This window comes from Equus quagga, chromosome 18 (genome assembly GCF_021613505.1).
Source record: "Equus quagga isolate Etosha38 chromosome 18, UCLA_HA_Equagga_1.0, whole genome shotgun sequence".
In the NCBI taxonomy this organism is placed as follows: Eukaryota; Metazoa; Chordata; class Mammalia; order Perissodactyla; family Equidae; genus Equus; species Equus quagga.
In genome coordinates this window covers 44,592,811-44,610,208 of record NC_060284.1, presented here as the reverse complement: position 1 = coordinate 44,610,208, position 17,398 = coordinate 44,592,811, and the positions used below count along the sequence as shown (strand labels likewise).

The window sequence follows — 17,398 nt, the reverse complement described above, 5'->3', positions numbered from 1 at the left end:
TGCTGTCAGACTTCAAAGGAGGCTGATCCACATAAATGTATAAAGACTCCAGGAAGTATGCAACCTAGTTGTACAATATTAAATTTTAACACTGAATCAATAAATAAAACAATACCCCATTTCAGAAAAAAGTCCATTCAGGCCTGCTTCTAAGAGTTGGAAGACAGCTGAAACAATTTTAAATTAGCCTTCACATTCTGACATTATCAACAACTAGCTGAACAAATATCTTACAAGTTCCAGCTAGTTTTTCTGACACTAACCAGAAAATAGCACCATAACCAGATGACTGCTTCCTGTCTGATTTTTCTCACTTCTTAAAAAAATTAAAGAGTGTATCAATGGCTGTGTTGGGCATTATAGGCTCTGCATTGTTCGCCTGTTAAAATTATCTTTGGAAAAAGTTGTACTTTATCTGTACAAGATTGTGTAAAGTGGCAGGGAAAACCATGAATTGGCCCATACAGATGAAGAGTAGATCCAAAATAAAGTGCTTGAGCAGGTACAGAGGCAAAAACGTAGTAGTGAAAACCCATAAACCTTGTAATTGTAGGGGTCTTATTTCTCTATGGTGAAGTCCTTTCATAACCACAAACTATTCAGCAGTCTACTTTTCTTTGGTATCTTTGTTAGGTCAGGATTTCAGCAGCTTGATCTGAGTGCACTAAACTAAGGGTCAGAAGATTCAGGTGCCAACCCAAGTCCTGGAAATTATTTCTGAATGATCTTGGACAAATTGTAAACAGAGATAATAGCCTAGCTACTGTATACATCAATTGTGAGTCAAGTTAAATAATACATATCGAGGCTATCTGTCTACCCATCAACCACAATCTATCTACCTTTTTCCAGAAAAGATGAAAGTGACTTACAAGAAAATGCATCCAGGATGAAATAAATTTTTTAAAATGTGAATAAGGAAAACAGAGGGATGATAGTGTAGGGAAAGATAAGTAAGAAAGTGGGGTTAGAACACAAAAAAACATGCTGCAAGGTTCTTGTATATTAGCTAGAAGTAGAGCAAATATTTAGTTGTTTCTAGAAGTCTAAAAGTGCTCTGAAATCTGAAATGGGGTACACAAACATAAGGCATTGTAATTAAACGGATGTTGATGGTCTTTTCAGGTCTGCTACTCTAGGATTTGATTGGTGTTCATATTCCTGAAATCTGGTTCTGTAGTTCACCAAGTTTTTTGTTTGTTTTCATTTGTTCTGGTTTGTGATGCTGTTCAGGAACAGTATGAACTGGTCTACAATGCTGTATTAGAACTATTTAAGAGACAGATGGATGTTATCAGAGATAACCACTCTGGAACAGAGGTAAACTTTCAACTTAATATTTTGTCAATTATTTTCATATTTGATTTTGGTCACGGGATCTTAGGTTAGTTGCAGGACTTAACTTATTATTTATCATCACAACTAAAGTGGAGTGTCAGGTGTGCATGGGCCTGCATTGCAAATCTCTGGTGGAGAAGGACAAATTAATTGAAGTACATTAACTTAGAAAATTAACCTCTTGGTTAACCTATTGCATACAATTTTAAACTAAATTTAGAAACAAAAGGAGTGAGCAAAAGGGAAAGTGTATATTCTGCTCCCACGTTTTAGACAGTTGTATGGTGAGTTAGAAGTAAGAGTGACAATTACAAAGAGAAATCATAGTTGAATACTGATGTGATTTTTCAGGTTACTCTAGCCTCAATTTGATTGCATATGTCTCATCAAATTTTGAGAATAGTTTAGAATATCCAAAAGATTTTTAGTAGAAGTTATTAGGCATAAAACAATTATGATTTGACCAAATTCCAAATAAAAAATATTGAGCTTTCTAGAATATGCTATTTTGATCTCATCACAGAAAAGTGTAAGTCAAATCCTTACTGTGTAATTATAAAGTACTAGGTTCTGAGCAAACCTTAAGAAGACAAACTTACTGATTTACCTGCCTTCCACATATTAGTTTAATTTTTAATATCCATTTTGGATTATTAATCTGAAAGTATTCACTGAGGACCTACTGTTTTCACAACATCAGCAATACAAAGTATATAAGACATGACCCTGATCATAACTCCTCTCAGTTGAATGATGAAGCATGGGGACGGAGAGAAAGTCAGAAAAACTGTTGAGGCTAGGGAATGAACTAAGCAATCTTATAGTTGTCTACTCTAAGGAGAAACAATGTGGTAGAAGGACATGGAAACAAAGAGTACAGTTGCCAGAGATTGTTACTTATATCCTATTCATGCCCATTTCATTGGCTAGTACTCCCAGACCATGATTAAATAATAAAAGTGATATGGACAACCTAATTTTAATGGGAAAGATTCTCATGTTTCGTTACTAATTATGATGCTGACTTGATTGGAGATATTTATTTTTTAATTGTTTAAAGAAAGTATTCATTGATTTCTATTTTACTAAGAATTTTTTCCAGAATGTTGAATTCTGTCAATGGCATATTTTTGTATTTATGGAATGATCACATGGATTTTTCTCCTTTGACCTATTAATACAGTCATATCATTGAATTTGTTAATATCAAACTATCCTTGTAGTCTTAGAATAAACCTTTCTTGAACAAAGAATATTCTTTTAATGTGTTGCTGGAGAATGTGGGCTAATACTTTATTCAGGTTCCAGGAAGTGTCAATACTCAAATTTAGCCCAATAGCAGTACCATGGCTCCATATGGTTGGGTTTTTTGGAGTGGGCCCTTAGTCAGTAAATGGGAACATAGGAACATGGTTCAACCTCCCACAGAAGGTAAATGCTAGCCAAGGAGGAATTCTGTTTCTGGGAAGATCTAACAGACATACTTTTCCCTCTACCTCCCACTAAGTGCCAGTAGAAACATTGGATATTATATATAAAACAAATATAAAAAGACTCTGAAAGATGGAGAGAAGACAGACTAGCTAGGGACTTGGGACCTGAGGAAAAACATGATGGTGAGTTCTTTAGGTTTTCTTTTGCCTCATATATCCCAGACTTGGAACTGAAGAAGTCAACAACTTGGAAATGCCAATGGTGCAGACAAAAAAAGCCCAAACAAAAGCCTGCTCTCTCTAGCCAAAGGACCAGGAAAGGGGCAGCCCAGCAAGACAGAAAACTTTTAGATAACAATCACTCTACTTCAGTCAACACCAAAGAAAAAAATGGCCCCTAACCCTACCCATGCCAGCAAAGGCTGAGTGGGGAGCCTAGATTCCCACTCTCACAAGACTGTAATAAAGTGCTGGAGTGGTATCAGAGAAGGTCAAGTAAAGAGCTAGGACTTTCATCTCCACTGGCCTGCAATGAGGTTTCCCTGCAGTGTCAGTGGAGACCCCATGGGGAGCCTGAGCTTCCACCTGGCAGTAACATGGCACCCCAATGCCTCCCCACTGAAGTAGTATCAGAAGAGACCTAGTGGAGAGTCAGGACTTTCACCAGCATCCAGCAGTAATGAGACCATCTCCACCACAGTGTCAGTGGAGACCACATGGGGAGCCTCTCCCATGGTGTATCCCCTTGGGTGTCAGCATAGGCTAAGTGAGGAAACTGGTGGAGGTAGACTCCACCTGGCATTAACAAGGCAATAAAAAGGCAGCACCCCTCCTTTTCTTTCCCCTGTCAGAATGGAGTAAGAAAAAAAAAATACAGCTGAAAGAGAAGGTTTAACTAGGATCCAGAGCCTCGTAACAATACAAAAATGTCTAGGTTTCAACTGGAAATCACTCATCATACCAAGAACCAGGAAGATTTAAAACTGAATGAATAACAGACAATCAATAGATGACAACACTGAGGTGACAGAGATGTTAGAATTATCTGACAAAAGTTTTAAAGCAGCCGTGATAAAAATGCTTCAACGAGCAATTATAATCATGCTTAAAACAAATTAAAAAATAGAAGAGATCAGTAAAGAAATATAAGGACTCAGCAAAAACCTCAGTAGATATAAAAAGAACCAAATGGAAATTTTAGAACTGAAAAATACAGTAGCTGAGACAAACAGCTCAATAGATGAACTCAACAGCAGAATACAGAGTACAAAGTAAAGAATTAATGAAGTGGAAGACAGAGCAATAGAAGTTGCCCAATCTAAACAACATAAGTAAAATAGACTGAAGAAGAAAACAGAGCCTTAGGGAACTAAAGGACTATAAATATAATTAAAAAAAAACAACCAACATTTGTGTCATTGAAGTCCAAGAAGGAAAGGAGAAAAAAGGTGGGGCTAAAAAAGTACTGAAAGACTCATCATAATTAAACTTCTGAAAACTAAAGACAAAAGTTCTAGGAAGCAGCCAGAGAAAAATGATCTTAACTATAGGGGAAAAACAACAAGAATGACAGTGGATTTGTGATCATAAACCATGGAGGCCACAAGGAAGTGGCACAATACTTTTCAAGTGCTGAAAGAAAAGGACTGTCAACCCAGAATCCTACACTCAGTGAAAATATCCTTCAGGAATGAAGGGGGGTAATGAAGACATTCTCAGATGAAGAAAATCTAAGAGAATTTGTTGCCAGTAAACCTACTCTAAAAAAATGGCAAAGGAAGTTTTCTAAACAGAAAGGAAATGATGAAAGAAGGAAGAACATGATAAGCAAAAACATGGGTAAATGTAATAGGTTTTCCTTCTCCTCTTGAGCTTTCTAAATTGTTTGACGATTGAAGTAAAAATTATAATACTGTCTGATGTGGTTCTAAATGTATTAGAGGAAATATTTAAGACAATTATATAATAAACAGGGAAGGGTTAGAGATGTAAAGGGAGGTAAGGTTTCTATACTTGAACTAGTAAAATGATAATACCTATAGACTGCGATAAGTGTGTATATATATATATATATACACATACATATATGGGGAGAGAGAGAGAGAGAAAGAGAGAGAGAGAATGTAATACATACAGCCACCACTAAAAAAGCTATACAGACATACCTTAAAAAACACTATAGGTAAATCAAAATGAAATTCTAAAAAATTCAGCAAAGACAAGAAGGCAGGAAAAAGAAAAGAGAAATGAGAAACAGAGAGAACAAAGAGAAAACAAAAAACACAGTGGCAGACTTAAGCCCTAACATATCAATAATTACATTAAATGTAAATGGCATAAATACACCAATTAACAGACAGATTGGCAGAGTGAACTGAAAACATGTCCCAACTATATGCCGTCCATAAGAAACATACTTCAGGGGCCAGCCTGGTGGCGCAGCAGTTAAGTTGGCCCATTCCGCTTCTCAGTGGTCTGGGGTTCGCTGGTTTGGATCCCAGGTGCAGACATGGCACCACTTGGCAAGAGCCATGTTGTGGCCGGCATCCCACATATAAAGTAGAGGAAGATGGGCATGGGTGTTAGCTCAGGGCCAGTTTTCCTCAGCAAAAAGAGGAGGATTGGCAGTAGTTAGCTCAGGACTAATCTTCCTCAAAAAAAAAAAAAAAGAAAAAGAAAAAGAAACATACTTCAAATATATAGGTTGATTTAAAGTAAAGGATTGGAAAAAAGATATAACAAGTAAACATGATTAAAAGGAAAATAAGAGTAGCTATATTAATATCAGATAAAGTAGACTTCAGAGCAAAGAAAATTATCGCAGACAGGGAGGGACATCATATAATGATAAAAAGTCAATCCACCAATAAGACATAGCAGTACTAAGTGTATATATGAACCAAAAAGAGCTGCAAAATATGTGAAGCAAAAACTGACAGAACTGAAAAGAGAAATAGACAAATCCACATTTATAGTTGGAGACTTTAATACCCCCTCTCAACAACTGATAGAAAAATTTGACAGAAAATCAGCAAGAGGATAGGAGAACTCAACAACAACATCAGCCAACAAGATCAAATCAATATTTTAGAACACTCCACCCAACAACACAAGAATACACATTCTTTTCAAGTGCTGATGGAACACATAGCAAGATGGACCATATCCTGGGCCATAAAATAATCTCAAAAATTTAAAAGAATTGGAATAATATAGAATGTATTCTCTGACCACAATGGAATCAAATTAGAAGTCAGTAACAGAATGAAAACAGGAAAAGATCCAAACAATTGGAAACTAAACTACACCCTTCTAAACAATCCACTGAGTCAAAGAGAAAGTTTCAAGGGAAATTTAAAAAAAAAATACTGAAGTGAATAGAAATGAAAATACAACATATCAAAATTTGTGGAACAGAGCTACAGCAGTGCTGAGAGGGAAGTTTATAGCACTCTAAATGCATACACTAGAAAACAGTAAAAGTCTGAAATCAATAATCTAAGCTCCTACTTTAAGAATCTAGAAACAAAAAGAGACCAAGATAAACCCAAAGAAAAAAGAAGGAAGCAAATAATAAAGAGCAGAAATCAATGAAATTGAAAATAGAAAACAATAGAGAAAAAATCAGTGAACTAAAATGCTGGTTCTTTGAAAAGATTAATAAAATTGACAAACCTCTAGGAAGACTGATACAAAACGGGAGAAGATAAAAACTACCAATATCAGGAATGAAAGAAGGGATGCTTCTACAGGTTCTTCAGGTATAAAGAAGGATAATAACGGAATATAGTATGAACTCAACACATACAAACTGGACAACTAAAATGGATTACTCTTTCAAAAAACAAAAACTACCACAGCTCATTAAACATGAAATAGATAATTTGAATAGCTCCATAACAATTAAGGAAACTGAATCTATAACCTAAAAACTCCCAAAAAAGAAATCTCCAGGCCCACACACTTAAGAATTCTACCAAATGTTTAAGGAAGAATTAACACCAATTTTACAGCCTGTAACAGAAAACTGAAGAGGAAGAGACAATTCCCTATTCATATTTTTATATTATTTTACCACAATGAAAAAATTACCATTTAACTATTTTTTTATTAATGTTATGATAGATTACAACCATTTAACTATTTTTAAGTGTACAATACAGTGGCATTACAATGTGTGTGACCAACCCTATTATTTATTTCTAGAAGTTTTTCATCATCTTAAACAGAAACTCTCCATGACCCCTACCCAAATTCCTAATAACTTCTATTCTACTTTCTGTCTCTATTAATTTGCCTATTCTATTTATTCTTTTGTATCTGGCTTATTTTGTGTAGTATAATGTTTTCAAGGTTCATCCATTTTGTAACATGTATCAGAATTTCATTCCTTTTTACGACTGTATAATATTCCATTGTGTGTGAATACATTTTACTCATCCATTCATCTGCCAATGGACACAGGTTGTTTCCACCTTTTGGCTATTGTGAATAATGCTGCTATGAAAATTGTTATACAAATATTTGTTCAAGTCCCTATTTTAAATTCTTTTAAGTATATACCCAGAAGTGGAATTGCTGGATCACATGGTTAATTCTGTATTATTATTTTTTTGCTGAGGAAGATTCACGCTGAGCTAACATCTGTTGACAATCTTCCTCTTCTTTTTTCACATGAGCCACCACAAGCATAGCCACTGACAAATGAGTGGTGCAGGTCCGAACCCAGGAACCAGAACCTGGGCTGCTGAAGAAGAATGCGCCAAACTAAACCACTAGGCCACTGGGGTTGGCCCTTCTATATTTAAATTTTAAGGTACTCCCATTCTGTTTTTCACAGTGGCTACAAAATTTTACATCCCCGTTAGCAATGCACAAGGGTTCCAATTTATCCACATCCTTACCAAAATTTTTTTTCTGGTTTTTGGTTTCTGTTTTGTTTTTACATAACAGCCATCCTAAAGGGTGTGAAGTGGTAGCTCATGGTTTTGATTTGCATTTCCCTAATAATTAGTGATGTTGAACATCTTTTCATGTGCTTATGAGCCATTTGTATATCTTGTTTGGACAAATGTATATCCAAGTCCTTTGCCCATTTTCCTCCCAATTTTTTATTGTGGTAAAATATATATAAAATTTACCACTTTAACCAATTTTGTGTGTACAATTCAGTGATATTATGTACATTCACATTGTTGTGCAACCATTACCACCCTCCATCTCCAGAACTCTTTTCATCTTGCAAAACTGAAACTCTACACCCATTAAACAATAACTCCCCATTCTTCCCTCCCTGCAACCCTTGGCAACCACCATTCTACTTTCTGTCTCTCTGAATTTGACTACTCTGGGTGCCTCATGTCAGTGGAATCATATGATATTTGACCTTTTGTGTCTTGCTTATTTCACTTAACATAATGTACTCAAGGTTCATCAGTGTTGTAACATGTGTCAGAATATTCTTAAGGCTGAATAATATTCCATTGTCTGGATATGCTACATTTTGTTTATACATTCATCTATCGATGGACACTTGGTTTGCTTACACCTTTTAGCTGCTGTGAATAATCCTAAGAACCTATGTGTATAAATCTCTCTTCATCTCCCTGCTTTCAATACTTTTGGGTGTATACCCAGAAGTGGAATTGCTAGATCATATGGTAATTTTGTCTTTAATTTTTTGAGGTACTGCCATACTGTTTTTCACAGTGGCTGCACCGTTTTACATCCCCACCAGCAATGCACAAATTTTCTAGTTTCTCCACATCCTCACCAATGCTTGTTATTTTGTTTTCATTTGTTTGTTCGTTTGTTTTTCTGAGGAAGATTAGCCCTGAGCTAACATCTGCTGCCAATCCTCCTCTTTTGCTGAGGAAGACTGGGCCTGAGCTAACATCTATGCCTATCTTCCTCTACTTTATATGTGGGACGCCTGTCATAGCATGGCTTGCCAAGCGGTGCCATGTCCGTGTCTGCACCCTGGATCTGAACTGGCAAACCCCAGGCCGCTGAAGTAGAACATGCGAACTTAACCGCTGGGCCACTGGGCCAGCCCGTTTGTTTTTATATGGTAGCCATGCTTATGGATACAAAGTGCTATCTCATTGTGGTTCTGGTTTGCCTTTTCCTGATTAGTGATGTTGAGCATCTTTTTATGTGCTCATTGGCCATTTGTATATCATCTTTGGAAAAATATCTATTTGAGTCCTTTGCCCATTTTTGAATTGGGTTTCTGTGGTGGTTGTTGGGTTTTAGTTAGGAGTTCTCTCTATATTCTGGATACTAATCCCCTATCAGATATGTGACTTGCAAATATTGTCTCCTATTCTGTGGGATGCCTTTTTACTCTGTTGATCATGTACTTTGATGCTCAAGTGTTTTTAATTTTTATAAAGTCCAATTTGCCTATTTTTTCTTTTGTTGCCAGTGTCTTTGGTGTCATACCCAAGAAATCATTGCCAAATCTAGTCATGAAGCTTTTTATGTTTTCTTATGAGTTTTATAGTTTTAGTCTTATGTTTAGGTATTTGATCCATATTGAGTTAATTTTTGTATATGCTATAAAGGTCCAACTTTATTCTTTTGCATGTGGACGTCCGGTTTTCCCAGCACTATTTGTTGAAAAGAATGTCTTTTCTCTGTTAAATGGTCTTAGCACTCTCATGTAAAATCAACTGCCCACTATGTGTTTATTGTTAGGCTATTTGATTTCTGTAAAATTGGTAGTAGTGTCCCCACTTTAATTTCTGTAATTTAAGATTTTAGTAATTTGAGTCTTCTTTTTCCCTTAGTCACTCTAGTTAAAGGTTTGTCAATTTTGTTGATATTTTCAAAGGATCAACTTTTGGTTTTGTTGATTTTCTCCATTGTTGTCTTAGTCTCTATCTCTGCTCTAATCTTTAATATTTCCTTCCTTCTGCTAACTTTGGGTTTATTTTGCTCTTTTTCTAGTTCCTTAAGGTGCAAAGTTATTGATTTTCTATCTCTCTCCTTTTTTAATGTAGGCAATTACAACTACAAATTTCCCTCTGAGCACTGCTCTCAATATATCCCCTTCATTTTGATATGTTGTGTTTTCATTCATTTCTAAGTATTTCTAATTTCTGTTGTGATTTCCTCTTTGATCCATTGGTTGTTTAATTTACACATATCTGTGAATTTTCAAGTTTTTCTTCTGTTATTGATTTCTAGTTTCAACCCATTATGATTGGAAAAGATACTTTCTATGACTTCAATCTTTTAGAATTCATTAAGACTTGTTTTGTGGCCTAACATATAGTCTATCATGGAGAATGTTCCATATATGTTTGAGAAGAATGTGTATGTTGTTGGGTGAAGTGTTCTATGTGTGTCTGTTAAGTCTAATTGGTTTACAGTGTTGTTCATGTCTGTCCTCTATTTCCTTATTGATCTCCTGTCTGATTGTTCTATCCATTATTGAAAGGGGGCTAGTAAAGTCTCAGTTTACCAGGCCTGCTGTAGCAAGTACCACAAACTGAAGAGGACTTAAAACAACAAATTTATTTTCCCTTAATTCTGGAAGCAGGAAGGCCAAAATCAAGGTGTTTTAGGAGCCATCCCGGTGGCACAGTGGTTAAGTTTGCATGCTCCACTTTGGCAGCCCACGGTTCACCAGTTTGGAGCCCGGGCATGGACCTACCCATTGCTAATCAAGCCATGCTGTGGCAGGCATCCCACATAGAACATAGAGGAAGATGGGCACAGATGTTAGCTCAGGGCCAAACTTCCTAAGCAAAAAGAGAAGGACTGGTGGTGGATGTTAGCTCAGGGCTCACCTTCCTCAAAAAAAAAAAAAAAAAAAAAAAAAAAAAATCAGGGCCACAGTCTCTCTTATAGCTCTAGGGAAAGACTCTTCCTTGCCTCCTCCTGTTATCTGGTGTTTGTCAGCAATTCTTGGTGTTCATTGGCTTCCAGATACAATACTCCAGTCTCTGCCTCCATCATCACATAACATTGTCCCTGTGTGTCTCGGAGTCTCTCTTTTCTTTTCTTATGAGGATACATGTCACCCTAATCCAGTACGACCTAATCTTAATTACATCTGCAAAGACCCTATTTCCAAATGAGATCACATTCACAGTATCAGGGGTTAGATTTCAACATATCTTTTTGAGAGTCACAATTAAAGCCATAACAGGTGGAATCTTGCAACTGCTGATGACTATTTTAATATTTGAACATCACTGAAATCAGGATATATTTTATAATTTATGATATCTTACATTCCATGAGCCACAGTAACAAATTCCATAATATGATAATTGCTATGAAGAAAATAAAGATTGAGAGTGGTTGGACAAGTGTGTGGAAGTTTGATTTTAGGCTGAGTGTTCAGGGAAGGTTTCCTTATGCAGGGGACATTTAAGTAGAGAATAATTACTTAGATGGAGCCAGCCATGCAAAATTTGGAGCAAGAGTATTTCAATCAGAGGAAATAGTAAGTGTAAAAGTCTTGAATTGGAAATGGGTTTGGTATACTTAAGAACAAGAAAACCAGTATAGCTGGAGCACGGTAAGGAAGGAAAAGGTAGAACAAGTATGAGGACCTGATAAGCACCTATTAACGTCAAGGGTTGAGATGATGAGATTTCTGAAGGTAGGGTGTTCTTGAGAACAAAGTTACCCCCAAGAACATTTTAAAACTTCCACATTTGAAAAGATGATGCAATAAGCAAATCCTTTCTATTTTCTATAACAGCATTAATCTTTTTATTCCGATCCTTTTGATCTTAGTATGTTAACAAGTCCTTGCTGGGTTCAATATTTTAGAAATTCACCTCTTTAATGATTTAAAATCTTTACATTTTCTGAAAAATAACTTCTTAACCTTATGAATGTTGAAATATCTCATGGCCGTTGCTTCATTGAAAAACAATCTCCTACTTATTTCTCTTGAAGATTCAAGCAAAGTATTCACTTCCTGAGCAAAATCCCACTCTAGGAGCAGACTCTTGTTCTCCTAATTTATCAAAAGGGTGAGTACAAATTTTACACATCTAAATGTTGTCTAATTGTGTCTGGGAGGCTCGTGCTTATAATTCATTGTGATACTGAAAGAGAATAAGAGAAAAGGCCTCTTTGTGGTATGGTATCATCATTACTTTCTTTTTGTTTCAGCAGCATAAATGAAGCAAAAATAAAGAATCAACAGAGCAAACAAAGGATAAGGGGGGAAAGTGCAGAAACTTCTTCCTTTGACCTCAGGACTTCTGAAATAAGTGAAAAGGGTGCATTAGTTTTGCACCCTGCTAAACAGTGCAGTTCTTTTGACTTTCTGGAGCTAAACTGTGGTTATAACAAAAATGCTGACACAACTACGAAATGGGAGACAAAGGCATTTCCAATAGCTGGGGAGCCTCTTCAAAAGCACCAAAGTTTAGACTTGAGCACCATTTTGCTTGGAACATGTCCTAATTCTAAACCAGTAAATGTAGCAGGAAGATATTTTAATTCAAAGAGGCCAATAATGCGGACCAAATCAACTCCCTTTGAATTGATACAACAGAGAGACACCAAAGAGTTGGACATCAAGGGAAGTTTTTCTCATTTGGAATCTCAGCAGCATAATTCTTCTCTTGAGCAGGCTCAAAAAGAGATGCATGTTTCTTCAGCAGAAGTGAATTATTCACTACCATATGACTCTAAGAAGCAAATGCGTAATGCCTCTACCACAAAGCAGCATGACTCTAGTGCTTCTAATGTATATTCTTACATGTCTTTAGTAGAAGATCCTTATTTTTCATCACTGTCTCCAAGTAGTGCTGGATCTAAGATATCTCTTGATTTACCTAAGAAGCAAGATGGAACTGTTTTACCTTGTTCTTCATTGCCAACATCCTCTACAACCCTCTTTACTTACCACAATTCACATAATTCTTTAGCTCTGAATCCTCCAACCAATTCCTCCTCCTCACTGAACCAAGACACAGCAGCAGTAGGTAAGCTATTTTTAGAAGTTTGTATGACATTTTAGATTTCACTTTGCTTCTATAGAAGACTTGGTTTCTTCTCACCCTCCCCCTTGTCATTCTCTGCTTCCTTCTTTTTCTTCCTTCTCCTCCTCAAAGAAATAAATTCCAGGAGTGTTTTTAATGATGTGATAGGTTAAAATAGCAATAACAAACATGTAATATTCTATGAAACAGGGGGCAGTGGAGGCAGTCAGATCTGGTATAGGATCTATGCCAGCAGGAGTGCTTCTGAAGGAGGCAATCCTCATTCCTAGAAATGTATACCAAAGGTCCATAATTTACCCGTAACATTCAGAAGCAACTTCCAAAAGAACAGCACAAAAGATTTGATCAACAGCACCACATGGTCACTTAGAACTGATCTCCTCCTGTTTTTTTTATAACAGTAGATGAGAATATGTATTCAGTATTCTCTGTGAGGTTTTAATCTTATATACCCCTTTACTTTCATACTTTATCTCTTTCATAATTCTGGATTTTTCCATATTAAGCATATTGTTTTGTTTTATTGAGTGGCTTGAAAGTTGAAGTAAATATCCTGTTAGAGATGATTATAATTGTTTGATGTGGGAGAAGATGAAGGAAAGCAAAGAGCAAGTTTAACTCTCTTAGGTAGATCAACAGACATTTATAAAGAACATTCTACCTGAATAGGAAGTAGAGAAAGCTTTTGTTCTATAACATTATTTATTGTGTAGAGCTTCTTAATAGATAGATACGTAGATGCATAGCTTTGTTACAAAAATATTTTAACTGGATCTAGTTCTTTCTTTGATTAGATTATTTTATATACTTTAAAATTTAAAGGAATTTTATTTTTCTAGATACCCATAATACCTTAAACTTCCCACAGCAACCAAAACCAAATCCTTATCTTCAAGAATTGTGGCAACATTGACATTTGTGCCATCTGGTGGCTGTTTCTTATAATAGCATTTGAGGTTTTCTATAAAAAATCCGAATATATCTATAGAAAACCCTGTTATTCCATTGTTTTGTAAAAAGCAAAAACATCAATATTCTTCATTCTTATAAATGAAGAAGAGATAGTAAAATCTTTATTTTACCTACTATAACTGAGTCTTCAGCACGTCAAAGTGCTTTATGATGCTTTATTATATATTCTACATTAAAAGAAAGGAGTAATGTAGAAAACAATCCAAAGTTTTCTAAGTTAATATAATGTTTTATATTATATTAACTGATACTCAGCTACTCAATCAAAATGCTTCTGGGCTTTTCAAATAAATTTTGAAGCAGTAGCAGCAAATCTTCCTGGGTTTGTAACTTAAGATGAGAGAATTTGTTTTTTTCCTTGAGTGAACAGATATCAGCTTAAATAGTGTAATGATGCTTGGTGGAATTTACAGCAAGATTAGAACATAGAAATTTTCTTTGGATTTTTCTAATTAAAAATTGTGATTATGTTTCTGACATTTTGGATAGCAACTCCTCTAAGGATAGATGATGAAATCCCCCCTCCACTTCCTGAACGGACACCTGAATCTTTTATTGTGGTAGAGGAAGCTGGTGAGTACAGCTCAGTAAGTGTAAAATAAAGTGTGGATTAACTAGATTACTTCTCAGGTCCTTTCAATGTTCTGTGTGCTATGGCTGAGTAACATTTGCTTTCTGAAAGAACTGCAACACTTCTAAGAACTGGACCATATTTACTTTGTTTCAGGAGAATTCCTACCGAGTGTTCCCAAATCCCTATCTCCAACTGTAAAGGTAAAAATTGGAACATCATTAGAATGGAGTGGAACATCTGAATCAAAGAAAGTTGATGACTCTGTGAGACTTAGACCAACCAAGGTCAGTAACTTTTTTTCTGACTCTACTCATTGGATTCAACAGGCTACAGACCTACTCCTTGTATTTTAAACACCTATCACTTAATAAATACTAAGGAGATACTACTTATAAAACAATGTGCTAGAAGATGTGGGGGATAAAATGATGTAAAAGACTACAATTATTGTCCTTAAGAAACTTAAAGTCTAGCAGTGGAGATAGAGGATGTGTACACAAGTTTCTATTTTTGTCTATCCTTATTCATCAAGGCAAATATAATCAGTGCCATATGAAAGATGAGATTTAGAAGTGTGGGAGATCCGTCCAGGTTGGAAGTGATCAAGGAAGACAGTCAAAGAGGAAACATTTGAGCTAATAATTCTTGAAGGATAGTTAAGGCAAAAACAAATGTTTCATAAGTAGGTAGTTTGTTCAGAGTAGTCATTTGGTAGGCTGTATCATGTTAGCTGTGATAACATATTATAGAGAGTAATTTTTTGAATGGCAAATGTCCATCTTATAATATAAGATAAACCTTTTGGAATAATGTTCCCTGCTTCTGGAAGAAAAGTCTACACTCTCAACAATGTCATGCATTTGTATATATTCCATGAACCAACTATCTTAAAATTCCAGAGATCAGAAAATAATTAATTAACCATTTAAAAGTGCTTAACACTTGCAATGCTGGTAGGCAAATATTCCCTACCTTTTTAATTACACTTTTAATTTACTAGTAATTATTATTATTGTTAACAATACGCACACATATAATGGTCTTTTATCTTTTTTTTTTTTTTTAAAGATTTTATTTTTTCCTTTTTCTCCCCAAAGCCCCCCGGTACATAGTTGTGTATTCTTCGTTGTGGGTTCTTCTAGTTGTGGCATGTGGGACGCTGCCTCAGCGTGGTCTGACGAGCAGTGCCATGTCCGTGCCCAGGATTCGAACTAACGAAACACTGGGCCGCCTGCAGTGGAGCGCGCGAACTTAACCACTCGGCCACGGGGCCAGCCCCTAATGGTCTTTTATCTTAACAACTCCCAGAGCAAAGAACAATCACTCCTTTTCTGTTGTCGTGAAGTAACTTCAATGTCAACAACTTACCTCCAATTAAATTTCTTCTGAATAGGAAGGAAATAAATTAGAAAAAAGGATCAATTTAGGACCACTTGCCATGATATATAAAAATCACTCTAAGAATTAAGGATGCCTTTTCATAATTCAGCACACAGAAATTAGGAAAAACAGGGTCAACATTTCATAACTATCTCTATAGATATAAGAAATATAATTTCAAAAATGCCATTTATTGCTTTGAGTTTGTGAATCTGTGTACATATTCCTCTTTCACTTTTCCTTCTTTCTTTTTTTAGAGTGTAAAACTCCGGAGTCCAAAATCAGGTAAATTATTTCTCTTGGCTTCAAGATGACATTTAACCCTAAAAATTTGTACTGTAAGAATGGCTCATTAGGTTTAGAGAAAATCACCTCAGGAGAAGGCATGGTTCCCATAATAGCTTCCACTATTTATTGATTTATTTCTGGTTTTCCCAGGCCAGGAGTTTTGTTTTGTCAAGGGCAAGGTTTTTAGAATTCTGCTCCTTGATATAAAATCCTTTAAAAAGACTATTTCAAGGGGCTGGCCTGGTGGTACAGCCGTTAAGTTTGCACATTCCACTTCAGCCACTTGGGGTTCACTGGTTCAGATCCCGGGTGCGGACCTACGCACTGCTTGTCAAGCCATGCTGTGGGAGGCGTCCCACATATAAAGTAGAGGAAGACAGGCACGGATGTTAGCTCAGGGCCAATCCTCCTCAGCAAAAAGAGGAGGATTGGTGGCAGATGTTAGCTCAGGGCTAACCTTCCTCAAAAAACCGAAAAAACCCCAAAAAACCCCAAACCTATTTCAAGGGCTGGCTCTGTGGCCGAGTGATTTAAGTTCACACACTCCACTTTGGCAGCCTAGGGTTCTGCCAGTTTGGAGCCTGGGCACAGACATGGCACTGCTCATCAGGCCATACTGAGGTGGGGTCCCACATAGCACAACCAGAAGGACCTACAACTAGAACATACAACTATGTACCGGGGGGCTTTAGGGAGAAGAAGAAGAAGAAGGAAAAAAAGAAGATTGGCAACAGATGTTAGCACAGGTGCCAATCTTTAAAAAAACTATTTCAGATAGAATCTCTTAAAATTTTGCAGCATTTCTACTTTATAGGCTTTACCACTGTTAACAGTGGAATTCTGAAAAATTATTTCTGGCCACTTAAAACTTGCTGTTGCTTCTCCTGTACTTTCTTGAGCTTTGCTTGTTTTATACATTGAATAACATCAGCAGCTAACATTTACTAGACATTGATAGGTACTTTAGACACATTAAAACAGAGATGGTAGTTTCCCTTAATTTATTAAGTTTTCTGCTTAATTTATTCATATTAACATATTATTCAAATACATACATAGGTAATATAATATAGAGGTCAAAAAGCATGAGCTTTGGGGTCAGATAGGCTTTAATTCAAATCCCCAGTCTACCAAAAGTTGTCAAAATGCATTACCTTGATTAAATTATACACTTTATTAATTTTTCTCATTATAAAATGAAGATAATAGAACTCCTTTCTTAGAGGATTTTTGTGAGGATTAAGTAAGATAATGCATATAAGGTTTTTATCACAGTGGTTGTCAAATAAGAAGCTTTCATGAAATGTTACCTATTATAATTTTTATTAGATAATTGTTAAACAAGCATTTCCTAAGCAAGTTCTGTGTGCTTTACATAGTGTTAGAATAGGCAGGATATATAGGGAAGGGTACTTCGTAATGCTTATATTCAAATT

General features: G+C 35.9%; 1 protein-coding gene across 1 annotated transcript in view; it reads left to right on the top strand.

Annotated features, from left to right (window-relative positions):
• Positions 1 to 17,398, top strand: part of PTPN22 (protein tyrosine phosphatase non-receptor type 22) — a 60,706-nt gene that overhangs the window by 30,509 nt on the left and 12,799 nt on the right. Inside the window, exons 12-17 of the mRNA XM_046645189.1 lie at positions 1,234 to 1,320; positions 11,691 to 11,767; positions 11,910 to 12,730; positions 14,210 to 14,293; positions 14,448 to 14,578; positions 15,932 to 15,959. Of these exons, the coding sequence (XP_046501145.1) occupies positions 1,234 to 1,320; positions 11,691 to 11,767; positions 11,910 to 12,730; positions 14,210 to 14,293; positions 14,448 to 14,578; positions 15,932 to 15,959 (1,228 nt within the window). The remainder of the gene's footprint in view (positions 1 to 1,233; positions 1,321 to 11,690; positions 11,768 to 11,909; positions 12,731 to 14,209; positions 14,294 to 14,447; positions 14,579 to 15,931; positions 15,960 to 17,398) is intronic.